This window comes from Lipophrys pholis, assembly GCF_963383615.2.
Source record: "Lipophrys pholis genome assembly, chromosome: 14".
NCBI lineage: Eukaryota > Metazoa > Chordata > Actinopteri > Blenniiformes > Blenniidae > Lipophrys > Lipophrys pholis.
Window position 1 is genome coordinate 13,702,811 of NC_137633.1, and position 27,763 is coordinate 13,730,573.

The window sequence follows — 27,763 nt, forward strand, 5'->3', positions numbered from 1 at the left end:
ATCATGTTCCAGTTGGTCTCAAGCTTGGTGTTATAGTCTAAATAATTGTAAAATATTTTGTGGCATCAATGTCTAGCCCTAACCCGAGCCCTACATTAAGGACAAATGAACAAAAAAAAAATTGGGGTTGTAAATAAATTCAGGCATAAAGGGGTTAAGTGGAGGCCTGTGCTGCTGAGTGTGACTTTCTGCATGGGGAGGGGGCGGCGCAAAGTAAAAGTGCCGAGTGACTCCCATTCCGTCATGTTATTGCTGTTTGGAAAGACTGCTTCACGCTCTTCATCTCTTCTCTTGCCAAGTTAGGAGTGTTTTACGCATTGACCCACTTTGGTATGGAAAAACATGAAGAAGAAAAAAAAAAAGGAAGAAAGTTGACGTGGTTGCCTGTGACATGGCTTTTATCTCCGCAGGCTGACTGTGAGTTAGAGTGAGGAGAGCGAAACGGAGATGCCTCATTAGCTTCACAAGGAGTGTGTCTGGACAGTTACTTCATGTCAGGATTGGAGTTTTTACTGGGGACTTTAACGTCTAATCCATGCAGTTATTCCGAAAAATCTCGAGAAATCCCACAAATCCAAAATAGTTGAAGAAGGAAGCATTAAGATATTGATACATGAAATACAATAAACAATCATCAGCAGGTCTGGTGGGAAACCCTGAAGACCATTTAGCCAATTTGACATTCACGTGGAGTTCAGATGTTTCCCTCAAACCTCAAAATGCAGCCGTCTGAAGGTGTTACATTAACATTTGGGGAAAGTCATGAATATTCCTCCATCAACAATTCATGAATAATGAAATATACTTTGTCCTTTATTGATCAGTCGCTGAGAACTCCTTGAGGTCTTGGTTATAACTTCAATCCAGCACTGGAGAATTCAATGCCATGCTTTGCGGTCCTTGAATCCATTATTTACGGTTGTGACTGCTGGAACTGATCCCAGATTATACCAGATGAAAACATGTACAGGTGACCAGTCCATCTCATGGAGGACATACAGACAAACAATCGCTCTCTTATGAACCACAAACCTATCCCACATGTCTTTTGCATTATGGGAGAAAGCTGAAGTACCAAAGAACTCTTAAATAGTGAGGCAGTGTTTTTTTTTTTTTTTTTTCATTGAATTCATTCAAATTGTTTGCATCAAGTTCATAATGGGATACACAAAGCATAAAGGAGAGGTATACGCTACAATGTCTTCAAGCTTAATTTAATAACTACTCAAGATCTCAGGATAAGGTGAATTCCAGCATGGAGGAAATGAACTGCGCCAGAATATGAAAGAACGTTATTCACAGCAGTTGGGCAGAACTGGGTGGCGTTCCTATTTCAAAGCTCTTTCTCATTTGGGTTATCAATTACAGGACAAATCCGTTTCGACTCTACTCAAAGCCTCATGTGGCCTTGAGAAGGAACTTTGTGTTTTGACTAATATTGGTTGTGTGAGTCATTGAAAGCAGACGGCAGAAAGGTCAACGGGTTCACGCTGGTCTATATAAGCATGTGTGTTTTACCTTTGTCTGATAATTCAACTGCACATGTTTGTTTCACGTTGAATGTGTGTGGATTTTCTGGTGAGGCTTTAACTGTGAAGGATTGAAATAGCATTTCTCACATTTGTGCTGATATTCCCTCTCAACATTCCTCAAATCAAACCCTTCTAGTATTTTATTTCATTTCCCTCCATCAGGTACTCCCAGCGTTTGAACAAGGGTGTAAAAACTTACTCAGTAATCTAGAGCCATCCCTAAAGACCTTCTCAGTGCAACGGTTGACGATTAATGTTGAGAAGGAGCTGAAATGCTTCAGTAAATAGATATTTCACATTTATGTCGTGTTCGGTTGTCCTTTCTCTTCAGTTTTTTCCCCCCCAAAATGCAACGTCTTTGTTCCCAGAGTGGCCTTTCTGTACAAACCACGGCAGATATGCTGTTCATAGCCTGTTTGCATAAACATTGAGGGGAAATAGAGTGGAAATGTGAGTGCAACAAAATCAGATTTAGATAATGGAGCCTCTCCACTTTTGGGGATCAGATTTCTGTCAGCTTGTTTGTGGCAACAGAAGCAAACGAGTATTTAGCTGTGACGGATCTTTTCGCCGCCCGAGAAACAGATGAACCGTCGCGTCTTGTCTGCCCTTATCTCATCTACACCTCTCTGGATACTATCACGTCTCAGGAATCCACACTACGGCGGACAGCGACGGCAGCCGCCCTCCCTGCAGCACGTCGTGCAAAACCGCTGGATCGAAATTGCTCAAAGCGAACTCATTAAAAAAGAGTTAAAGTTATCTAATATCTTGAAACTGTTCAGCTCTGCTGTTTTCTTGTCAGCTGAAGTTCCTCAAACAGGAGCTCCTTTTGTTGGGGTCTATTTTCAACCGTGGACTTGGTATGTTGCTGAGTATTTATGGGAGCAGTACATGTTTGTGCGGCCGACTCCAAATAAACCACAATGGCTGTGATGCCCTCTGCAACACTGTCGTGGTTCGATTGTGTTATTTGTAATAAACAAATCTGCCGGCCTATTCGACGCAGCTTGAAGATGACACGGGCAGTGCTTGTTAATCAGCTCAGTTTCTTACTGGTTATGGCACTTTTTTTTTGTTGAGAAAATACGAGATGTGACCCGATTTATCCTTGAAGACAAAACTCAAGCTGCTCATATGAAACACGACTCCAGAATTCTCACCGGGAGAAGCTACTGTGTTGCACTGTGGTCTGACAGATGCTGGATAGCCGACATAGTTGTCTCGCGCTTGCTCAGCAATTCACGCTTTAATAGTCAGACTCCGCAGAGACAGACAGACAGACATGAAGCTAAAAATAACCACGAGTTTACATAGTTTAATATCGTATAGCTTAAAGCAGAATAGCTTCTGTCATCACACTTTTAATTACTCATGCGGAGTTGGCAAATCCACAGAAGCTCTTTAATTTCTTTTACCTTTGCAACAATAGAAAATGTTTTCATAACAATAAAGAAACGCCTTGATAATAACGTGAGATGCATTTAGTATGAGATGATCTCTTTTTACACAGATGCAGAAAAAAATCTGTCAATATCTATCTATAATCAAGTCAATGAGCCAAAACAACATTTACAATTTCCAAGTTCATCCCAAAGACCGACCAAAGTCAGCAAGGTATCAAAGATGCCTCAGCTGATTACGACTTGCAATACAAGTTTACACCACAAGAGGGTGTATTGAGTTTTGTCTTCATCTAGGTGTATCAGCAGACTCCAAGCCGTTTTACACTGTTCACTCTGGGTTGGTGACAGCTGCCATACAAGGTTCCTACCGCCAACTTGTGGTTCAGTGTATTGGTCAAGGACACTTTGACATATAGACAGGGCGAAATGGGACGATCATTGAAAGATCACCCACTCTATCAGATGAGCCACAGCCGTCACTATTTTCCTTTTTCATCAACTTTGTTTGAATTTAATGACAAATACTGTGCTGTACCTTTCAACATAGTTATTTCAACATTGTTTATTCTTTAAGGATGTGCACAGTAATTGTAAAAAAAAACCTGAATTTCCTCAAGGGTATTAATAAAGTTAGTTAGTTAGTAATAACCTTGGTCAATCCATTACTCCAAATCTCCAAACCACTGCTTTCTGACTTCTAACTCTAAAATAAGATGTGCCAGCTGTTCACACAGCCTTCTTCTGATTTCAACTTCTAACATTGTGACCTCTGAGGTACTTCACCTAAAGTACCTGCCTCCCTTTCCGATTTTTGCTCTGTGAATGGAGGACAAACAACCACTGTTTGCTGACGCTTCGGCGAAGCCTTTGACGCACGGCGAAGGCTTTTGACCTTGGGGTGAGGAGTCAGCCGAGCACCAACCGTCAGCCTCTGCAGATGCATTCTGCCTTTGGTGTGTGTTAATCTGTGCTGTGGGGAGGCATTCAAGTGTTGTGAGTGGCGGATTCTCGGAATGAGGGGGTCTTTATGGAGGTGATGAGAAGGCAGAAAGGAAGACAGAAAGAGACAAAAGGAAGGAAAACAAAAATGACGATAGGAATTCAAATGCATGTCACAAGCAGAGTGAATCCATTAGTGTGTTTGTTCTCCTTTCAACCGGGTCACCGAACTCCGAAGAAAGGTTCATCCTGTGTTGAACTTGCGCGTGTGCAAGCATTTGGGGGTATTTCAGCCTCCCGTGTGTGTGTGTGTGTGTGTGTGTGTGTGTGTGTGTGTGTGTGTGTGTGTGTGTGTGTGTGTGTGTGTGTGTGTGTGTGTGTGTGTGTGTGTGTGTGTGTGTGTGTGTGTGTGTGTGTGTCTGAGAAAGGCCACTTGTGGATGTGTGCATACTTGCAGGATGGACAGTGGTTGCCTTTGAAAGAATGAGTATGCATGCTTGCACAAAAGATGACGCAAGCTTGTGCACACATACTCACATTCTTCTTTCACACTGTTGTTTGATCAGCGGTGGCAGCATGAAAGATGTTCAGGCTCCTCTCAGGGTCTCTTTGCTGTTCCTGCAGTATATCTCAGCCTTCCTGCTGAAGGTGCAGCTCCTTGCCGCGCAGTATATGACTTGAGTTGTTCTTCATGCGCTTCACCCTCTCTCGCTTTGCGACAAGCTGGTGATTAGCCTCTTTACCACTTTTATTGCTGCATTGCTGATGCAGAACGATTCTCATTAGAAAATGCTTCCTCTCTACAATAATCTTTTAAATGTTTCCCTGTGGCAGCAATGATTGTGAAGGATTAAGTGTGCCAGCATGCATGTGTAGGTGTGTGTTTGTGTAGGCAGATTTCTATCTTGGTGGTCCAACAGGGGTTTTTGTGGTATTTTATGGGATATGCGTCGACAGAACCTGTTGTTCCGAGCTGTGATTTAGTTTATTTTTCCCAATGAATTAACTCTTCTGTTGAGAAGTCCTGAGAGCTCTTCATACGGCCACCTTTAACCTTCTGTCCATGCCTTTTGGCGGCTCACGCAGAGGCGGTTGGCTTGTGCCAGAAACCCTGATAACTTTTCTTATTTCTCTTGCAGATGCAGGAGCTGGAGCAGAGAGTGATGGAGGCTGATCAGAGGGCGGAAAGTGCTGAGAAACAGGTACAGGGACAGGGTTAAACTCCACACATGGTAAAGTAATTAGGAATTATTCGTCTCTGTTATGATTGGGTCTCAAGCTGTTATAACAATATTTTTTTTTAATGGCCGTTGAGAATGATCGTATTTGTTTAGCTGGGTTGTGGCTTTTTAGATTGAACCTTAATTAACAATGCATTTTGATCAATTTTGCCATCTATATTTAAAAACCACTGGCTCAATGAGGTGCTTCTTTAGGCAGACATCACCAAGCTTGTTTAACAGATGCTCAAAGCTTCCAAATTAACACTATAGTAAGGCCCTTAAAAGCCTCACTATATATATATTTTTTAATATTCTACATCCTGTCCTGAACAGCTTTGGATTTGTCTGATGAAATCCTGACTGATTGTCTCTGATTAGATGAAATTTGATCGATAGCTTTTTATAATTCACAGGGAAAGACTCATTTCATTTTGGTTAAGCTAAAATTCAAGGTCAAGAAGCATGTCCAACACTAAGTCGTGTTTATAAATATGTAAAAAGTTGGAATGTATTATGTTATTTGACTTGTAATTTTTTTCTTTTCTTTTGGACTTATATGAAACTAAACAAAATAATTGTGTGGTCTGAGGATTAAAAAGTACATGCGTATCCTGCGTACTCGGTGTCTTTTGCCGTCTGCTTTTATCGCCAATTTGCTGTCATTACTGGCTGTTCCAGGTGTTTTCTGTAGGTGGTAATTTAACAGTGCCCTTTCTTTAAAAGCAAGAAATACCTGAGGGTTTAGAAAGCTTTTTTTTTTTTTTCCTTCTGTCATCCAAAAATCTGTTTTCTTTCTGCCTTTATCTGGTGCCCTCCAAAGCTAAACAAACTACGCAAAATTGTAAACTTGTGCCTTTACTTTTTTTTGGTTGTATTCTTCAGATCCACGTCATGGAAGAAAAGCTAAAGTCTGCAAACATACAAACCAGCGAATCTGAGAGCTCGTTGCACAGAAAATATCAAGACTTGACCAATCAGGTCCAAGAGAAGGACGCTGTAATAAAGAGATTAGAGACACAGCTGGAAAAACAGGTATGGATATGAGACATGAGGTAAAGAAGCAAAATGTCCATTTATGCTCATGTATGTTGGAAAAAAAATACCAAAATCCACTGAACCTGTTTTCTTTGACTACAGATCTTAATCAGAGCCCAGGAGGCAAGAATTATCGAAGAGAAAGCTGCCAAGATTAAAGACTGGGTCACCTTTAAGCTTAGAGAGGTAAGCTTGGACATGTACAGATATATGACTGCCAAAGCAGGGACCATGTTCTGCCGAAAGCAACTACATCAGGAAAAAAATAATAAATGTATTTGAATGAAAATGTGTGTCTTTTACTGCTGTTTGCATGCTGTAAGTTCATCAAGAAACAGCCAGAGAGTTTACTAATACTGTGAATGTAAATGGGAGCCCATACAACATTGATAAAACACTATGCTTCTTGAATGGTCTCATTGACACATGTTTTATGCTTCATGCATGCCCTCATTCAGATGGAACAGGAGAACCAGCAGCTGAAAATGGCCAACCTGAAGCAGACGGAGCAGATAAGAGTGTTGCAGGATAAGCTGCAAAGTGAGTACTATCATTGTTAAGGAAATGTCACCTGAAAACTAATTGTTGTTGGACAGGAGTTGACAACTTGGTATACTTAGTATATCTCTTAATAAATAGCAGCACGTCCCATGGCACATTATTATCACTATCATTTCCCAGAGCTTCAAAAGAGACGGAGTGTCTGCACTTCTCTTTTGTTTGTAGCTCTCCTAGAGAAACCTTCATCCTCGGGATCTCCTGCCACCTCCCCTGTAATGGATACTCACCTCGTGCCCAGCAGCCCGCTGTTTCCGCCCAGCTGCCCCGGCACGCCACCCGCCCAAGACGACAGCTGGAGACAGACAAGTCCTCGCGGGGCCACTTCTAATAAGACCCCGCCAACAGGTGCCCTTAATTTGTGTTGTGTTGGCAGTATTTGCAGAAAACGTTTCAAGCTTGTTCTGGAACTAGAATGAGGCTGATATGTAAACCTCTTCCTGCCATATATCCAGTTTTATTCTATATACACCTTTTCTACATCGAGTAAATTTCACCCTGTGAACTTCTGTGTGGCATCATCATGTACTCATTGGTGTAGCTCGATTTGTTTGTACTTCCTCAGATGTAATCACATCATATTCTGCTTCCTCAGATGTGAAACGGACCCCTGAGCAGGTCGGTAAAGGGATTTGTTTTGGAGACCTTGCAGCCCACGAGGCTCTCGCTCAGAGTCGGAGCAGGGAGGGTCCCTGCAGCCCTGCTTCCATCGGTGGACCGGAGTTTCCTGCGGGATGCCCAGACAGAGACAACTCGTCCGACGAGCTCAACAGCAAGTTCCGCTCTCAGTGCCTTCATTCGTCCTCGTCCTCTTCATCCTCGTCCTCTGCTTACGAGATGGCCCACGGGCCAAGCTCCCCGGAGTTCCCCATCAGGATAACTCCCAAAAGCCCCCTCCTGTCTCGCTCGCCATCCACCAACAACCCTTTCCCAAATTCACCACATGCCCCAGTGCGGCAGTCAGGCGCCAGCATGACGTTACCGAAGGTACGGACTCCCCTCACCCCCAGAGACAGCATCCAGCTGGTGAAGAAGCACTACAGCCAGCCACAGCCCAGCCTGGACAAACTTCACCACCTCAACGTCAACATAGATATCATGACACCATCCTCCACCTCCTCCACGCTCAAGAGTACGGGCACCAACACCTCGCCGTTCTCTCAGGTGGTGGAGGAAACGGACATCGACGACGGGCTCCCAGACGACATGGATGGCGTGCTGGAGGGCCTGGGATCAGAGGAGCTGTCCCGGGATGGCGTCTCCTTTGTGGGCCTCGCAGAGGAGCTGGAGAGACTCGATCCAGAAATCCTCAAGCCTCCGACTCCTCCTTTGCACCGCTTCCCCTCCTGGGTACGAGACACCAGCGCTATTTTATATAGTTCCGCATGTTTAGTATTTGTTTATGGACGGCTTTTGTATGTGCAAAAGCTCCTTTTTTTATTAATTGAACAATAAGCTGATACATTCTGCAACTTATTAGTGTTAATTGTGGAGATACAATTACGCGATATAAATAAGGAAGTGAGAGCATTTGGTCTGATTTTGTGGCATCACACTAATTGAAAAAACATTGCCAAAACCACTTTCCTCAATTAGGAAAACCAAGATAATTTTTCTTTATGTAATTGCAATACACTTTAATATTGATACTTAATTGTTTGCGAAAACAAATATTTAATCTGTAAAGAATCTAAAAACTTAGAAGCTTAAATATTGGATTACATCGGCCACAAGTATTAAAAGCATTGGTCCAAAAACTGGATAATGCACCGATGTAAAGAAAAAAAAAAAAAAAAGTGGTATGTTATTTAATAAAATGTTGAGCTACTAGTTTTGGGATTTTGCGATTACCATGTAATCCTGATCCCATCTTTACAAAGCATACAAACACTCATATTTATGTTTATTGGGAGGATTTCTTCTACAGTGATTTTCTGATCTGTTTCTGCAGGAGAGTCGGATTTATGCTGTGGCCAAGTCAGGAATGAGAGTATCCGAGGCCTGTCCCGGAGCCAGGGGCCCCGGACGAGGTGAGTCCCAAACTGCCAGAAGCAAGTCATCAACTCATTCATGCTACAGCAAGACATGAAAGTAATATCCTCTGTGAGTGTGTGTGAGAGAGAGAGAGAGAGAGAGAGAGAGAGAGAGAGAGAGAGAGAGAGAGAGAGCGAGAGCCTGGGTGGTGCTCCTTGCGGTGTGGGAAATGACTCAGTGCTGTGAAGAGACATGTCGTTCAGCTGATGCTTAAGCTGCTGTGGGGGGTGAGTGAGGTCTGTTTGGATCTGTCAGTGCTGCTTTTGATGTCACTTCCTCTCGCCCGAGGCTGCACACACCTGTGCAGGTGTGGGTTCTACTTTGGGAGCAACCCCCTGACCCTCCCCCCACCTCCCTCCTTCTTTTCTTAAAGAACCACAGGAAGATGATTGAAGGAGGGGGGAGAAAGAGGAACGCAGGGAGCGGCTGCTTTTTAATCAGCTGCCATGAAAGGACTCGGTGTAATTACTGCTGTGTTTTCTGTCCCGACATAATCCGTTTTGTCAGGATGCAGACAATAAGATTCAACGGCACTTTGAGTATTACATTTTATGATTGCCGTGCACATGCAGCTGACTGCCAGATCGCTGTTGTGGATTAAGTTGTGGCGTGTTCAGCTTATTTGGCTTCCTTTCTTGTTTTGCCTTGAGGTGAATCCGTTACAGAAAATGAGTGATCTGCAGCAAAAAATAAATACAGTGGAAAGTTTTGCCCTTTTCTGGCTTGACTCTTCTTAATGAAGCAGGGATGTATCCACAAGAGTGTTTGAGATTAGGATGAACTTTTCTTGCTTTTGTTCTTATAACTAAAACCGTTTTTTTTACTCTTGGGTAGTTTCACAATACACACATCATTCAATAATCTTTGAAGAGTAGAGGCTTATAGGTAATGAGAGTCTCCTAAGAAAGAAAACTTGCTGCATCTTCTATACTATTCGATGAAGTTTCCACCTTTTCTCTAAAATCAAGCCATGTTAAAGGAATGTCTTTCTATTCAGAATCTGCTCGTGGTCAATATCATCTGCTGCGCTAACGGTCATGCGGCTACGAGCTCTTACTGTCAAAGGCATTACACTGAAGACGTGTCCTTTCTATATGTCCAAGTCATGCATGAAATACGCCGAAGGATCATCATTTATAAGTGTTATTGTCCCATCCAGTTAGGTTGAGGCCAGCACTGATGTCAGAAAGGAATTCAATAACAGAAAAACACATTTATGTCTGTTTTTTTTCAATATTTACACAAAGTTGAGTTAAAAGTATTACGCCATGAAAAGGTAAAGTAAAATAATGCAAATGTTATTAATTAATGGAAGGATGTTTTGTTTAGTATCATTTTGTCTTTATCTGTAGTTATTGTTTCTCAGTATATACTGGTGGTTTCCTTAAAGTCAGCACTGTGTTTCAAAGTTTAATGATAAAATTGTATTTATTTTGATGAATGTAGGTTTTGAAAAGCTGCAACTCCTACTTTGCATAAGTCAAATTCTTGAATTTATTAAAAAATGTTATGTGATCATGTGATTGTATATGCAGAAAAATAAAGCTGCTCTGTTCAGTACAAAAGCAATGCTGTTGCATTGCATGTATTATGTACACAGAGTTCCTTTGATTCAGTTTTTTCTCATTCACCCATCGTCAGTCTTGGTGTGTATTTCTCTCAATTGAAAGCGTGTGTGTGTGTTGCAGGGTCCCAGTTACCCCAGTATCCTGCGGCAGGTCCGTTCTCCCACCTGATCTATAAGAACATCAATGTGCCAGTCTACACCACACTGAAAGGGGTGGGTTATTTTAAATAAAAACTGTTGTTATTAAAATAGCCAACCTGATAATAGATTGTAACGACACTCGGGTACTCAGGAGTTTATGTTAATATACTCATGTACAATGTGCACTGATAATGCCAGTCAGTGTTCTTGATTGTGTCTGTGTGTCACATTATTAAAGCGTTGTAATGAATAAAATGAAATGTAGGGATGCTGTTATTGTGATGAGTCATTTCCTCAGCTGGTTTCACTTTATCATAAGATCATTTCTGTGTTGTACCTTAAATTCTGACCAATTTTTGGTTTCTTTGCTGCCACAGTCCAAAATGTTCGATAACTTCCTCCGCCAACATGTCAAACTCAGATAGTTTTCATGTAAACACTGTCTGAACCCCTGAATTGTTGTTCGCACTAGACCAGCTTTCATCTATACTGTGTATGATTTCAGAAAGCCACACAGATAAGCAGCGTGCCTCTGCCGGACGACGACTCCGGCTCAGAAGATGACAGCAGCTCTCTGGCCAGTTTACGGACCTCAATCCTGAGCCCAGACAAAAAGGGCAGCGTCCCTGGAAGTCCACGAGCTGTCAAGAGAGGTGAGAATCAAAGATTAGAAAGATAACAATATGGGCAATTTTACTATATTAAATAAAGGATGACTCATAGCTGCATTGCTTAAGTAGTTTTTACGAGTTTCTTCATAATATTCATGTCATTTTACTTCAAAGTTGTCATGAAAAAGGCAACATAAGTTTTTCAGCTGAATCCCATGTGTGTAAGAGTATTTAAATGTTTTTAGTCTCTTTTCACCCTCTGCCAGCTGTAACAGATGCTAAACGTTCTCTCGTCTTATGCCCTCTTCTCATTCTCTTGAGTCTTCTGTGTCTCAGGTGTGTCCATGTCCTCCATCAGCTCAGAGAGTGATTATGCCATTCCTCCAGACGCCTACTCTCTGGACAGCGACTACTCTGAACCAGAGCATAAAGTCCAGAGGACCTCGTCTTACTCCTGTGAGAGCACCGGGCCTGTGAGTCTAAATCTACAAGCATAAGAAGAAATGATGCAGTGGTTCAAATACAGAGTGAGCAGTGCTCAAGTTGTTCCCATGCTGTTTGCGTCTATAGGAGATGCTGGAAAAGTCCGGATACTTACTGAAGATGGGCAGTCAGGTGAAAGCCTGGAAGCGTCGCTGGTTCATCCTGAGGAATGGCGAGATCCTCTACTACAAATCTCCTGTTAGTGTGTCTCGGTTTGAATCTGCCTGTCTTCTTCCTTCTAAGGTTTTGCTGTCAGCACAGAAAACATTGCATGAATATTTCAAAATTTTGTCTATGTGCAGGACGGCTGCAGTTAAAAAAAGAAAAAGAAAAAATCTTTTCAGAATAACGTGAGGTTACTTAATCGTTTTACAATTTACTGCAGTTGTAGTTTTTTTTATTATTTTTGTTGTGGGTTTTCAGAGCGATGTGATCCGTAAACCTCAGGGTCAGATTGAGCTGAACTCGTCCTGCTGCATCGTACGTGGAGAGGGTGCCCAGACGTTTCAGGTGAGTGGAAAGATGTTGCCTCTTCATTGGAAACCCAATAATGTCAAACTCAATTTAATCACGTGACCAAATTAAGCTCATTTTGATCCTGAGTGCTGTATTAGTCCACTACTCTTACTACCACAATGCAATCCTCATAAAGAATTCACAAACAGCAGGGACTTTCATTGATAAATCAAGGTTGATGTTTTCTTTTTGATTCCATGGGCTGGATTGGACCTTGGGCCATTTTTGGGCCGCGGGCTGCATGTTTGACACCTTTGCAATAGTTGGATACTTTGCAAGCGACTGCTGAGGTTTAAAAGTCTACAAAAAGCTGAAGATCCACTGGTGTTAAAGAGTAAAATCAAAAGACAGATGTAGAGCGGGTGCTGGAAGCCTCACTTCCCCGCTCGGCATGCTAATCCAGCACAGCGGCACAGTAAAGCTTTATAGCTGCATACCAGAGAAGCAGCTTAGGATGACATCAGGTATAGCATTGGACTGGAATGTTTTCCTGGCTCTTCAGAAGCTGATTCTGATCTCTTCTGACGTGATGATGCTATCTCGGTCGGCCTGGCTTAGCATTTTTCCCATTTTTCCTCCCCTTTTGTCTAATCAGTTGATTACAGAGAAGAAGACCTTTTATCTGACCGCTGATTCACCCAACATCCTGGAGGAGTGGATCAGAGTTCTGCAGAACATCCTCAAAGTCCAGGCCAGCAGCCCGGTGAGCGTGGAGACGGCTGCCAAGCCCACTGTGAGAGGATGGCTTACAAAGGTCAGAGGTCACGGTTTAATCATTTCTAACTGATGATCAAGTAGTTCTGCATAAAGGCTGGGAGTGTGTTGAATCGTGGCTCTTTTGAGATGTAAATGTAATCATGACTCTGACGCTCATTAAGGAACATGTCGTTTGACTGAAGTACAGAAAGGAAACCTGCAGTGTTACAAAGGACTTTGTGTTCTACTGGAAAATGGTGTGCTTCGCTACTACTTAAAGTCTAATTCTAACGTTTCTGCACTTCAGCAAGATAAAATCAGGAGTGTAGTTATAGCATTGTGTTATTTACATTCACACTCAGAGTTATCAACACATGCATATTGCTAAAAACTGACAGAACTGTGACATTTTTAATCCATGAAATTAAATTCACAGAATTGTAAGAAATTTTATTTGCTTGACAGCCCTAAATATATCAACATATAACAAAAGATAAAAACCCACAAAATAAAGAAAAAAAAACTAAATAAGCCAACAAATATTCTACTTCTGAATCATTGCTGTTACAAAACTGCATACATACATATATATATATATATGTGTGTGTGTGTGTGTGTGTGTGTGTGTGTGTGTGTGTGTGTGTGTGTGTGTGTGTGTGTGTGTGTGTGTGTGTGTGTGTGTGTGTGTGTGTGTGTGTGATTGAAAGAAGAAACAGGACAAGAGAAAGATGTTTTTTGGGGAATAACAAATCTCAAAGAACAACTACATTAACATCTCCTCATGTTTTTGCATTCATCCCAAATCGTATTATCTCATTTGCTCCTGTGCAGCTTGAGCATCAATTGTCTCTCAGCAGGAAAGCTCACCCCCCCATTACACCGTGGCTGTGAAACTCATTTCACTTCAGGGGCCACATAAAGATCTCAAGGGGTCCTGACCAGTAAAATGAGCGGAACCTCAAAAAACACATCACAGGGAGAATATATTCAGCTTGAGTCCAGGCTTGAGGGCCTTTCTGTGTGCAGTTTCACATCCCAAAAACATGCATGTGAGATTAATTGGTGACAGAAAATTGGTGTGAAAGGTCTTTGCTTGTGTATAAATGGATAACTGGATGGAAATATGGTTACATGAACACTGAATTCAATATATTTTGAAATGTTGACATTTATCAAGAAAAAGAAGTAAGATTTCAAAATACCATTAAACTCTGTCATTTTTATGTAATTTTGCAACTAAAAGGGCAAGAGATGACTTCATCCTTGACATCTGCAGTCACCGCTGCAACAGTCTTTCTTCCAGCTAACACTGGGGAAAAACCGTTACACGTCCGAAGACCTGATTTCCGACTATTCTGATCTGTGAACAATAAGGGAGCAAGCTTGGCAGTGGCGTTTTAGTAAATAAACCAAACCAGAATTCAATGTTAAGTTTAAAAGTTTTCCAAGGGACTGCTTATCTCAAGCGTCTTCCTGTCGAGAGTGGGAGAAGTGCTCCTGCAGACGTGCTCACGTTCGGACACGGCCAAAGAACTGGAGCTGCTGGAATGTTCAAGCCGCCCGATCTGCTTTCCTTCCATCTTCTTCCAGTCTGTCTTTGTCTTGTCTGCTGCTGAGGTCCATCTGTCTTCTGGCAAAAAGCAGACAATCCACCATCTGATATGTGTGTGTGTGTGTGTGTGTGTGTGTGTGTGTGTGTGTGTGTGTGTGTGTGTGTGTGTGTGTGTGTGTGTGTGTGTGTGTGTGTGTGTGTGTGTGTGTGTGTGTGTGTGTGTGTGTGTTGGCTCTCTGGCAGATGACTGACAGCCTGGAGCTGAGATGACAGAGCTCACGTTCTCTCACGTTCTCTCACAAACACCCCCGGATCTCTCTCTCTCTCTCTCTCTCTCTCTCTCTCTCTCTCTCTCTCTCTCTCTCTCTCTCTCTCCCTCTCTGTGAGTTCGCTTTGATCTGCCGGTTACGACACGACGGCGGTTCAGGCCGGGGATGCTCTGCCTTTCACAGCTCCGTTAACCCGGGTGACCTCTTTTATAGGATGCACAGCTGCCCCAGTCTGGAAGGCGTCCTCCACTGACATCATTGCTCCTTTCATATTTCTCATGCCGTCTTGAAGAAGTCTCTAAAAGATGTGTAATTATCATGTACAGCTGCATCTCTGGTTGAGATGAATGCAAGGGGAGTGAACGTGCTTTCATTTGGAAAAAATTCCTCGACTGAGATCTGTTATTTAAAAAAAAAGAAAGAAAGTAAAACGCTCCTATTTTAAATAGATGTTTCTTTCTGTTTCAGGTCAAACATGGACACTCAAAACTAGTGTGGTGTTCTTTGGTTGGAAAGGTTTTCTACTACTTTCGCAACCAAGAGGACAAGGTACATAAAACAAGTGTCCCCTGCTTCATAAAATGCATTGTAGATTTTACTTTATTCTGGGCTCTCTCAACAAGATGCTTTTTTTTTCTTTCTGGCAGTTCTAAGTTATATTGTCGAGCATCCTCTTTGTTTCAGCTTCCTCTGGGTCAGCTCCAGATGCGCGACGCGTCGGTACAGGAGGTGGATCGCTCCTGTGACTCGGATGAGGACTACGAGGCGGGCAGTCGAGGCTTCCTCTCATCCCACTGCACCCTGGTGGTCCAGCCAAGAGACCAGAGTCCCACGTACCTGCTCATCGGCACCAAGCAGGAGAAGGTACAGAAAAATCCCCTCAAAGTGCCGCTCCATTACTCCTTCAGATCCACTGAACACGTTCGCTTTGTCATGTTTTGCTGGAACAGGATACATGGTTGTACCACTTGACCGTGGCAGCCGGCAGCAGTGCAAACTTTAAAGTGGGCACCGAATATGAGCAGCTGGTTGGTAAACTCCTCGACGCCGAGGGACACCCAGGTGAGAGTCTGTCTTTTACGTTGCCTATACATCATCTACACCAGTTTTACCCAAGTTAGAGGGGCGGGTGAAACCTCAGCCCGTATGAGACAAAGAGCAAGGTACACCAGTCCATAATGTTACAATTAAGACTTACCTGCAGCCGAGAAAATACTATTTAAACATGATTTAAGCTTGTGTGGTGGGTCGTTAAAGGTGTACTTAGTAAAAGCAGATTTACTCCAGCGATCTACTGTACAATCTTTAATATCCTCTCTATTAGCAGCAGAAATACTCTCTCAGTATTCTTTTTTTCCCTTTTAACTTTTTAGAAGAACTCATGAAAAGAAAATTTGTAGAATTTAAAACCAGTTTTGGAGACAAATTAGAACGATAATGTCATTTTTAGTGCAAATGGATGACAATTTCAGACTTATTGTGAAAGTTTAACTAATATTTCAATTGAAAAAACAATCAGATTAAGAGTGCTATTTTTATTTATTTTTTTCATTGCTTGTGATCGGGTGACCAAACGTCCTCTTTTGACTGGACATGTCCTGTTTTCAGGTCATGTCCGAGGAATCTGCAGGGCTTTTTTTTTTTATTTTTTTTTTTATAAATTTATAGTTTTCATTGTTTTTCAGTTCAGTGTGTATTTAAATTCAGTGATGTTTTGCCCAGAATACGACAGCACTGCGGGTTGTGCGACATAAGTGGAGCATCATTTTAAGAATCATGTTTTCTGTTTTGAAAATCAGAATATGGTCTCCATATGAATCCCAACAGCTGTTAATCATCTTTTACATGGTGAAAAGCATTAAGAAATCCAGCATTCCACCAAAACTGACTTTGGGAGGGCACAACACGGTTCAACGCGTTCAAAATCTTTGTGTTGGTCACCGCTAGTCAATCCTTTAGTAGTTTGTAGTGATTTGGGTCAGATCTAAAACGATACAAAACAAATTCTAATTATTCTTAAATTACAGCCACAACCAAACAAGTAAAGAAGGAAAAACAAATATTTGAGTGTTTCCATTTGAAGTATGTTGTCAATATTTGGCCAAACGGAGTGATTTACTGTAAGACAGAGACTCTATTAGTCGATACAACTTGAGCCAGTAGCATGATGCGTGTTATTTTGATCCACGTAGTCTGAAGTGTTTAATCCACACTGCAGACACTGTTTACGACTGGAGCGCAGTGTGTGAATTTCTGTCAGCAGTTCAGTCGTTGCAGCTTGAAACTCAATCCGTGTGTGTGCGTGTGTGCGCGTGTGTGTGCGTGTGTGTGCGCGTGTGTGTGCTTTTCTGTCTTTTCCCAGAATCCGTGTTGTGGAGGAGCGAGGCCTTGAGTTTTTGTAAGGAGGGTCTCCGCTCGCCTCTCACCACCCTGCCCTCTGAAGCTCTGCAGACGGAGGCTCTCAAGCTTTTCAAGGTCTCCACCTCTCGCACCTCTCCCTGTCCACTTCTTTTTGTTCCAGCCCACTTACATTTTATTCCCCTTTTTCTTTCATCTGAATCCCTCGCTCCTTTTCGCACTGTGAGGGTCTGTTCAAGGCATCATCCGGCCTACTTCAGTCTGTCCCCCGTCTTTCCTCCCTCCCACTCCTGGATGTGCTCCGTGGCCCTCCTTTTCTCTCCCCTCCTGTCTCTCTCCACCAGATCAAAGGCTTAAGACTGAGGGGCCCAGCTCATCAAAGTGTGGAAGAGAGATAATGGCCTTGATTATCTGCTCTGATTGAGGCTAACCGTTCCTGTGGTTTACAGCCAGTGTGAGAGTAGACCCTTTCTCAAGAGGAGACCTGGGAGGTCAGAGCCTTCCGAGAGGGGCAGCGGTGAATGTGGAAGCTGCAGGACGGCGGAGAAGGAACAGGAGCACAGCTGAACCGGCGCCTTGTAGGAAGATGGCAGATCTTTTTCCTCTCTTTTCAACTCTTTAGCCCTCGGTGTGCCCACCCAGAAGCCCCCTCCCTGCTTAGTTCATGCTTCACAGAGCCCTCCAGCTAGTCAGATTGAAGGCTGAATGGATCGGCTCTTTTTTTTTTGACCAGCCAGCCTGAAAAAAAAAAGAATTTCATCACACACACACACACACACACACACACACACACACACACACACACAGAAACAGAATGAATAGAGGTGACATGCTTTTCAAGTCTGTGCTCCACTTCGTGCCTTTGAAGTAATAATGAATCTGACAAGACTGATGGAAACTGTTAAATGGACTCTTTGTTTTGAGCTGTCCCAGTGAATGGCAACAAAATAATGAATTTCTCATTACTCTCTGGACACTTTCGCTCGAGCTCATGCAATGAAATGTCTTCTTTTGTTATTTTATCAAAGCTGAATATTCTCACCAAAGAGTGTTACGTATTCATCTGATTCATGTTGTATTGATTATGTGCCCCCCCCCCCCCCTCCCCACACACACACACACACACACACACACATTGTGTGTGTTTGGCTCCACCTGTTGGTAGTTCAGTGACATTAAATGTCCAGACTCAAGAAGTCAATAATGTCTTTGCCTCTTTTTCAGTCCTGTCAGCTCTTCATCAACGTGCTGGTTGAGTCTCCATCGGTCGACTACCACACCTCGCTGGCCCAGAATGCTTTGCAAGTGTGCCTGACCCACCCAGAGTTGCAGAATGAAATGTACTGTCAGCTGATCAAGCAGACCAACCGCCGAACGCCACACAACTACTCGCTCACGCAGGTTTGTCGGGTGCACGGTCGGGTTTTACCGAGCTGAGGCTCCAACATTGACAACTGCACTTGTCTAGTCCTGTGATCAGAAAAAAAAATATGTTCTACTCTGTGGTACTACATTTGTTTTGTAGTTTTCATCCAGCACTTTAGTCGCTGAGCTTAGGCTTTAAATGCTTTATTGTGTGTGATTGATTTAACATGCGCAATTTAAAATAATACAAAAAATGGTATCTTTCCCATCTCTTTCTGCAGTGTTGGCAGCTGTTGTCTCTGTGTGTGGCTCTTTTCCTCCCACAACAACACTTCCTCTGGTACCTGAGACAGTACCTGCAACACAATGCTGACCCGAGGTGCGTTCACTCAAGTCTCATTTTCAACCTCGAAGAATCTGCAAAAAAATCTAAAATACATAAAACCTACCTAAAAGCAGTGCATGTTCTGATTGTCGTCGTTTCTTGTAGGAGTGAGGTTGGAAAATACGCTGTGTACTGTCAGCGGTCCCTGGAGCGAACGCTGCAGAACGGCGAGCGAGAGGCTAAACCCTCGCGGATGGAGATCGTTTCCATCCTGCTGAGGAACCCGTACCACCATTCACTGCCTTTCAGCATCCCAGTCCACTTCATGAACAACACCTACCAGGTAGCGCCGACAAGAGCGTGATGCAGCGCCGCTGTCTTTGCAATGAACGTTGTCGTCTGCCACAAACATCTGTGCTTCTATCCTGGGAACTGTAGCGCCTTCCAGCTCCCACAGAGAAGCAGACCATCACACACACACGCACACACACACACACACACACACACACACACACACACACACACACACACACACACACACACACACACACACACACACACACACACACACACACACACACACACACACACACACACACACACACACACACACACACACACACACTCACTCACTAGCAAATCTGTCAAGCATGTCTTTAGATAGTGGAAGGAAGTACCCAGAGAAATCCCATGCAAGCACAAGGGAGAACGTGCAGACAGAGATCTCGCCTCAGCAGCAGCAGCATCAAACCAGGAAACTTTCGCTGTGATGTGGCTAAGGCCGTGCCACAACCACATTATACACTTAAATCTCTCTCATACTCTGGGCATCCAATAATTTCATCCTACGAATGTAATAAAAGACATATATGTATCTCAAAGTTGAATTGAAAATATTATAACTCATTATTGCTGCATCAATTTGCCATTCAGGGTTATTATTAGTCGTGTCTCTCTTACAGCTGCATTATGCATTTGAATCTACAGTTCTGATTTGATGCAGCTGTTTTTTTTTTTTAAATTGCAGATCAAGCATTACAGTCTCTTCTACTGAATCATAGTGTCTGGTTTTGGTTTCTGGTGTTTTCTGTGAATGAGAATCAGACGTACCCTCTGTTTTGTTTTTCCCCCCCATGTAGGTGGTGGGTTTCGATGGCTCCACCACAGTGGAAGAGTTCCTCAACACGTTGAACCAGAGGATCGCCATGAGAAAGCCACAGTTGACTGGTTTTGCCCTCTTTACCGATGATCCATCTGGCAAAGACCTGGAGCACTGCCTGCAGCCATCTGCAAAGGTAGGCCCGGGGCTCACTGAGCAGAAGCAACTCTGCTCATTCTGTGGGGTTTCCTACCAAATCAAAAGTCTCACGTTACCTAATAATTTGAGGGCTCACGTGTGAGTAGTTTGAGTTTCTTCTGACAAACTGAGGGTGTCCGAACTGTTTTACTGAATGCGGTCTAACATATCGGAGCTTTCATCTGTAATTAAAATCCACTCTGTCAATGTTGAAGTGGTGTTTCCACCTCGTTTGTCACAGTGGTTAGTGAATTGCATCCCTCAAGCTTAAGCAGCTTACAAACAAATGTTTTTTAAACTCCACCTGGCTCATATGGAGCATAGTGTATCCAAGTGATTGTTTTTCCTGTGGAAGACAAAGCCTACTGCCACCTGCTGACTGAAATGCTGAAGCAAAAAGAAAACTGAAAAAGTTTGCTCCCTTCGCCAGATCTGTGATGTCATTTCAAAGTGGGAGCAGACTTTAAAGGAGCTGCATCCTGGGAAAAATGAGGGAACACGGATAGTTCGACTGACGTACAAGAACAGGTATGATTTTGAAGCTCATGTCAGTAAACAGCTTTTTAAAATCCCAACATAAGAGCGCCCCATAAAAGATGGTTTGGGGATATGATGGGATACCTTTTTTTTTCAGAGGTTTCATGGTTGATTACTTGTGTGCATGTGCAGACTTTGCTTCAGGACTCAGGTGAAAGGCGAGACGGAGCGAGAGCGCCTCCTGCTGGCCTACCAGGTGAACGACGAGGTTCAGCAAGGCCACTTCCCTGTGAACAAGGAGCTGGCTCTGGAGGTGGCTGCCCTCATGGCTCAGGTCTGCAGAGGCTATCATATAACACAGGAATCTCTAAAAGGAAATGTATCCCCCCGCTTTCTAACGCTCAGACGTCATTGCTTTTTGTCTCTCCAGGTGGAACACGGTGACTCGGAGCGGCCTGGTGCCTCGTCGCCGACGGGCTCCCCTCAGCCGAAGTCTCAGCTGATTCTTCTGCAAGTCCTGGAGCGCTTCTACCCCAAACGCTACAAACAGGACTGCAGCTCCGAACAGCTCAGGTCAAACTGTTTTTTTAAGTGGAGCTGACCTCATTTAATTTCCTTTGAGATGCATCCAACATGGCGGAATGAAAATTTATAAAAGAAACACAACACCTTTAAGGATTTTATTAAATTTATACTTGTGATATTTATTGATTTTAGTTTTTTTTTTTTAAAAAGAAAAAACATCTGATCCAATGAACTATTCTAATAAGCTGAGAAACACTATTTTCATGATTTATCAGCTAAATTTAAATTTATGAAGAATGAAATAAAACTAGTTCACTTTCTAATAGGGCTGGGCAAAAAATCCATTTAATCGAATTTGAAAAAACTTAAAAATGAGATTTATTTTGCAAATTCAAGTCCCCGCCCCAATTTTTCCCCATTTTTCGCATTTCGTTCTACCATTCCTTGTAGTTGCTGTTGCACTTTTGCTTAAGCCTGGGTTAAAGCTTGAATTATTAAATGACTGAGCTTCATTTACTTTTTATTTTGGGATTTTTTAAAAATGCATTTTAGCTCTGAGGACAGTCACAGCAATAAAATCGCACTTTTGACAAACTGTATGTCCGATGTCTGCAGTCATTTTTAAGAGCATTGAGAGAAAAATCGAATCGAAACTCGAATTCTTCTTTAAAAATTCCTAGATTTTTTTCATCCAGGCCAAATTGGCCAGCCATACTTTGAAATGATATGAACTATATTAATACTATTTGAATAAGTTGTGGGGAAAATGGACTTTCCCCATTGTGTTGTAATATTTTCAGCATGTAAAAGAAAAGTCATTTTGAACCTAAAAAGATTCAGGGGAAACAAAGTTTCAGAAGAGAAGTAGGCTGAAGTTAAACTTATCCAATATGAAGTTCATGCAGTAACCTGACTGAAGAGACAACGTACCAAAATAGTATCATATAATCTGTAAACCAGTGTTGTCTTGCAAAATGAGTTCATCATTAAAAAAAAAAAAGGTAAAACCGTGATGACAAAGAGCGATGAAATAACATCAAGCGAGGCCGATCAGACATATTTGCTACATGAACACCGTAGTGTGGTTTTGTCCTGGATTTCATTTCACATTACAAAATGAATTTAACTCTGGGCTGTTTGTTTTCTGCTTCCAGAGATCTTTCCGAGCGTTTAACCACTAAGTGGTCAATGCTGCGTGGGTGCAGTGCATCCGAGTGTGTGAGAATATACCTGACGGTGGCTCGGAAATGGCCTCTGTTCGGAGCCAAGCTCTTCACTGCCAAGGTAAAGGAGTTTGCCGTCTTTCAGAACGCCCGTTTGAAATTCTCCACATAGGTTACCGGTGACTTTTCTTAAAGCGCTTCATTCTCTTGTATCCAGGCTGAGAGATGCGGGAACAGTCCGCCAACCACAGGTATAGGAGCTTAAAACCATTCGTATAAGCAAAACGCAAGCCACGATTAAGAGAAAATACAAATGGCTAAAAGGCCTTAAGAGCCGATATTAAACAACAGGCAATAAAAATCAAGCAGAATGTGAAATAAAACCGTTCTGCCTCTTAAAAGCCGTTGTGAGCTTTTTAAAACTTGTCCAAGCAATGTGCTTTACTTATGATCTGGCAGCTCATCCGAAGCCACAGAAGCATGAGCGTGTGTTTCTGCTTCACGATACTGGTATTCCTTGAATTTTCTTTTCAAACGGCCTCTTATCTTTCAGTTTGAAGTCACAAACGTAACTCCTTGATAAAACAAAGTTTCAATATGCCCATGTCACCGCCACAGTGCCTTTGACTGCAGGTTTCTGAGCCTCGTCCTCAGCGAGCGAACCATGGAAAGAGTAACGTTGTTTTGTTTGTTAAAGGTTTTTTAAGGCTAAATTAGTCATCAACTATCAATTTTCGGTCTTTAATGCCATTAAACTGCAGTTCTGTTAATACACAACAAAGCTTTTTTCAGTCACACATTGTTGCAGAGTTCTTGTTTAGGCTCTTGTCTCTTGTGTTCAGGTTGAAAAGTTTATTCTATGTGACGTGAAATCGGTTTATTTTACCTCAGTCGAAGGGCCAGGCTTAAGCGTATGGAGGAGCTCATAGGGTGTGTTGGAGCAGTTTGAGACGGTGAGGATGCTGTAATGTTTACCGGCAGGATTACATCTGTAAAGCCTGTTTTTGGTCTCGTCTGTGCGCAGCCGGTCCCTCCCTCCCCCGTCGAGCAGAGCCAGGTGTGGCTGGCGGTCAACGAGGATGGATTGTGTGTGCTCGATTACACAATGGTGAGTTTTTAGGCGCCGTCTTTCGGGGACCATCACCGTTCCTGTGATGTTGCCATGAAACGCAACAAAACCCGAAAAAAAACACATCCTGTCTATTTCTTTTAAATAGGCAGGAATTAAAAAAAAGAAAAAAAAGAAAAATCTGTTATTTGTGACATTTTATAGGTCTGAGATTGCTTTTCACTGCTGCAGCGCTCAGCTGGATAGAGGCCACAGCTGCAGAGCTCCCTTCATCTGCTGGTCTGGAATTACTTTTATTTTGTGGTGTTTTCAAAAAGACCTTGAAATCCAGAGGAAAATATAACGGCCAGCCTCTGATTTGACATGCTTGACCCTGACAGACAGCCGTTCCAGCATGTAAACTATGCGAACGTGAGCTCTGTAATTTTCAGTAGCCCATGTTGATCCATTTGATTCTCGGCCTGGCGCGCCTCGTCGCTCACGTTCCTGCAGACAGTTAAACGGAGAACAACAAAGTGCAAGTCAAAATAAGTAGCCGGGAATTATGTCATGCTTCTTCACACTCAATTTAACCCTCAAAAACCAGAAAAAAAAAAGAAAAAGAAAAGAAGAGGCGAAAACCAAAAACGATTTCGCAAATGATTTCCATGCGCTATAACGGGATCGGCAATAAAGTCTTAGCATGCTCCCTGTTTATGTCCGTATTTCACACTGGCAACGCTTTTATTCTGCAGCACACACTGGTCACGTACTCTCACCAGTCTGTGATTACCTTCGGTGGCTGTCGGGAAGACTTCATGGTGGTCACGAGCCAGCAGAGGGAGCCTGGAGTCGGGAAGAAGAGCGTGGAGAAGCTGGTGTTCGCCATGGCGAAACCCAAGGTAGGGATCCTGAAGCGCTCGGGCACAAACGAGCAACATTCGAGTTCGAGTTGGTATCCGTCTCCACCTGCGAGTTTTATTTACAAGGCATTTTGTTGGATAGATGACGTGATGTGTTATTTATATCGAAGCGGGGCTGCTTTTGCAGGCTCCAGGTGGCACATGAAAGGATTTGCATGTGGAATAACTCATTTGAAAAAAACTCTGAACTCTATCTTCGATTGTTGTTGTTCTCAAACTTTCTGCAAAAGATTTTTTGATCAACTTGAAAAATACAGGAGCAGAATAATCGCCATTTGGCAATAGAAAGGTTTTTTTTTTTTTGTGCAACCCACCGTGCAAAGAAAGGTCAAAGAAAGAAATTCCTCAAGTGCAGGACAAATAGATACTTGACACAACAAAAGGCAGAAGATTTGCATGAAAAACATTAACCACATTTGTTTTCACAGTATTTTGACATAATCTCATAAATAATGAAATCCTACAAATGTATTGTAGTTGTGATGGAGTCTCTCGGACTGGAATGTGCTAAAAAAAAAAAGGTTCTATTACAGCCTGAAGAGTAAAAATTACTTCGAATGTTCATTAAAATTTTTCAACAATGCGGTTTTTAAAGTAGTGACCATGACCCATAATCAAGCTGTGAGATCAGCGATAAAGAAACAACATTAGTATTATAGCAACCCTGAATCCAAATTCTATCTACTTGTTGTGCTTTTATTTTTAATCCTTTTTCTATTTAAACCAAACTCCTTTCACGGTTCTCTTTCTTTTACTTTTGTTTTCAGTGAAAAAGTTAATTTGGATAAGATTTTTATTTTAGCTTTGCTGTATTTCCAAACTCTTGGCGATCACTTTGAATTGCTTTGTGGTGATAAATAAACTTCACACAAGTAGGAATGTTTGGTTTGCACGTTTGTTTTGGTTGTGTTGCTTTTCTTAACGCTTCGCCACAAATGCACGTCCATGTTAATAGAATAAACAGAAACGCTGTCACAACCAAGACTCTCCTCACTTTCACGTGCATGTTTGAAGGTTCATCGTGTTGGGATTGGGGTCCTACGTTGCTCCTGACCCTTTGTTTTTCCCCGCCTCAGATACTGGAGCTGACCCTGCTCATGGCCAGCTACATTAACCACTGGAACCCCAGCCTCCCGCCGGCCTCCCACCAGCCCCTCGGACACTGGGACGTGGACAGCAGACACTTCCCCGCCATGAACTACACCACCAAGGGCCCCACGCTACTGTGAACTTCGCAAGTGACACGAACAAAGACTGTTGACGAGGACTCCATGACAGGAGCTCGCTTTCATCTGGAACAGGTACTCTGATCATTTCTGTGGTTTTTTTTTGTTTTGTTTTTTAAACATATGAAGATTTACATTTGGTGACGTGAGGATCAGTCTTGTTAGACTATTTATTTCAGCTCCGCCGTCTGTTTGTTCGCCACTCTTTCATTTCATCCGCAAACGTGAAAAGGATTTGTCCGGCCGTGTGTCACTGTAACTATTCGCCGGTAAGTTATCTGACAAGGTACCGGAGTTTGGATCCGTTGAAGAGGTACTGCCCCGTTGAAGAGGACAGAGATGTGGCGCGTGGCAGCAGGGGTGTGTTGATTTTAGTGTTTATGCCAAAATCGAATAATACTCTTCTATAGGACCAGAACTAACAATTATTTTGTTTATTAGATTAACTCTTATGGTTGTTTTTAACTAGAATTGTTTTTTGTTTGCAAATTGATGAACTCTGTTAAATTTGTGTTGTCGTTTTTGTTTGTTTGTTGTTGTTTTGCATTTAGCAGAGCTAATTGATGAATGGATTACTTAAGATTTACTCAAAAATACATTAGTATGTGAAAAAAATTTTTTATTTTAAGCTCATTGACACTTTTTTCATAAAAAGCAGAGACTTTGATTTTTTTCTTCTAATAATGATGAAACAACCCGGCATCTTAAAAGTTTGATCTCATGAAATATTGATTATGCATTATGAGCCAAATCTGAACAACACAACAAAAAAAAGGTTGTAATGTTTCAATGTGTGTGATTAATCTCAGATGTATGGCCGTGGACTGTTTGTAATTAAATTATAGGGGTACAAAAATAACTAATTTCATATTTTTTTTTAAATGCACCTGTATATTGTGGTAACTCAGCAAAGGAAAAAAAATATTTTACTATATATATTAAGAAAATATATATGACCACATTTTATATTATGATATCTTAGTATGCTAAATTATAGTGCGATAGTTGACCCGGTTGCGTGCACGCCGACAAATCGGGTCATTATCTGATTTCTTGGGCTATCGGATTATTGAAATGATCCTTTAAACAGACTGCACGAGTGATAATACACCAATCAGCCAAAACATTAAGACCAGCTACACAAAAAAAGCAGTAATGCATAAGTGACATATCCTGTAAAATATATGTGAAGTTGTTCATTTTCTGACGGTTCCTTCTCTGGTTACTCATTTCCTCCGTCGCCGTCAAGGTACCACACATATATTCATAGTGAGACCACTCGGGGGGGTTTAATGATCCAACAACGGAGAGGGCACTGTTTGAAAAAAGCTACCAAAAGACTCTAATGACTTGAACTTGTTCTGGATAAACCACTGTCTTCCTCATGTTCATATTAGTTATTTATTTTCTCTGTAACATTGAAATGAAAGGGTTGTCCCACAGCCGTCACGTTTGAACGGGGGAAATGCAGAGTTTCCTTTGTGCAGCAGAGTAATTTAAGAGCAGAGTATGTTTGGTTAGTGTACTAAAATGTGTTATAAAGATGGCGTCTTTGTGTACGGTATGTGTGGTAATAAAAATACATGGTACAATCCTGTGCTGACTTCTTTTTTTTTTTTTTTTTAAACTGTTTCCCTGATTGTTGTAAGTTTCTAAGCATAATAGTGAGATATTTAATATTTATTTAAGTTTTCAACCAGATTCACATCACAATTCCCTATTAGTATTACAACTTAAAATACATATTTAGGAACTACATTGAAATCCCTTTATCTCGCTGATAATGGTGACACAGTGTCACGCCAAGAAGGTTCCAGGTTTGAATCTGTCAGCGTTTTTTGTGTGAAGGTTGACCAGATTTTCTTTGGCATCCTCCCACAATCCAAACACACACTACTTAACTTAAGCGGTGGCTCTAAACCCTCTTTTGTGAATGTAATACGCGCCAAACAGTAAATACATACACCCGCCCTCAGCTGCAGAAAAACAGGATGCAGTTCGAGACAAAACCTTTGCTTATAGGCCGGTTGGATCCGTTTTTCTCCAGCTTCCTCCCACAATCCAAGAGGTTTAGGTTAAGCGGCGGGCGCACACCTTTTTGGGTTTCACCTTGGAGACGGATTGTTTGACCTCTCAAAAGTGTCGCGGAATACGAGCAAATGCAAATAATTGTGTGCCGCTTCCACAACTGTTTCCATCCACCTCCGTAGCGGCTTTACCCACCAGGATCACAAAGGTCCAAACCAAAAACTCCGTGACACAGAACAATTTCTACCCGGGACAAGTCGCAAAAGCCATCAATTGTCCGGTTCACCTAACAAGCCGTGACCTCTGGAACGTCCTTCCGCTTGTCTGTGAGCTCTTCCTGTATTGTCTCAGAGATACAAACTCCTAAAACAGTTTTCCCAATGCTGGAACCAAATTTCCTCTCCCTTTGCCAACAACTGCTTTGGAATTATTTCGGGAAACGGAGGGGTTCATGCAACAGTAATAA

General features: G+C 42.3%; 1 protein-coding gene across 2 annotated transcripts in view; it reads left to right on the forward strand.

Annotated features, from left to right (window-relative positions):
- The window catches only part of plekhh1 (pleckstrin homology domain containing, family H (with MyTH4 domain) member 1), a 35,848-nt gene extending 8,995 nt beyond the window's left edge, over positions 1–26,853 (forward strand). The window contains exons 3-30 of one of the 2 annotated variants that reach the window (XM_080480493.1): positions 5,017–5,079; positions 5,983–6,132; positions 6,238–6,321; positions 6,594–6,675; positions 6,862–7,041; positions 7,289–8,043; positions 8,645–8,723; positions 10,416–10,507; positions 10,941–11,088; positions 11,368–11,519; positions 11,617–11,727; positions 11,953–12,039; positions 12,641–12,799; positions 15,031–15,111; positions 15,247–15,426; positions 15,513–15,624; positions 16,925–17,037; positions 18,145–18,321; positions 18,567–18,664; positions 18,776–18,953; positions 19,750–19,905; positions 20,338–20,435; positions 20,577–20,718; positions 20,815–20,957; positions 22,064–22,193; positions 23,097–23,180; positions 23,876–24,022; positions 25,120–26,853. In XM_080480493.1, the coding sequence (XP_080336619.1) occupies positions 5,017–5,079; positions 5,983–6,132; positions 6,238–6,321; positions 6,594–6,675; positions 6,862–7,041; positions 7,289–8,043; positions 8,645–8,723; positions 10,416–10,507; positions 10,941–11,088; positions 11,368–11,519; positions 11,617–11,727; positions 11,953–12,039; positions 12,641–12,799; positions 15,031–15,111; positions 15,247–15,426; positions 15,513–15,624; positions 16,925–17,037; positions 18,145–18,321; positions 18,567–18,664; positions 18,776–18,953; positions 19,750–19,905; positions 20,338–20,435; positions 20,577–20,718; positions 20,815–20,957; positions 22,064–22,193; positions 23,097–23,180; positions 23,876–24,022; positions 25,120–25,272 (4,134 nt within the window). In that variant the 3' untranslated portion in view covers positions 25,273–26,853. The remainder of the gene's footprint in view (positions 1–5,016; positions 5,080–5,982; positions 6,133–6,237; positions 6,322–6,593; positions 6,676–6,861; positions 7,042–7,288; positions 8,044–8,644; positions 8,724–10,415; positions 10,508–10,940; positions 11,089–11,367; positions 11,520–11,616; positions 11,728–11,952; positions 12,040–12,640; positions 12,800–15,030; positions 15,112–15,246; positions 15,427–15,512; positions 15,625–16,924; positions 17,038–18,144; positions 18,322–18,566; positions 18,665–18,775; positions 18,954–19,749; positions 19,906–20,337; positions 20,436–20,576; positions 20,719–20,814; positions 20,958–22,063; positions 22,194–23,096; positions 23,181–23,875; positions 24,023–25,119) is intronic. The other variant, XM_080480494.1, reaches the window with a different exon arrangement.
- The last annotated feature ends 910 nt before the right edge of the window (positions 26,854–27,763 follow it).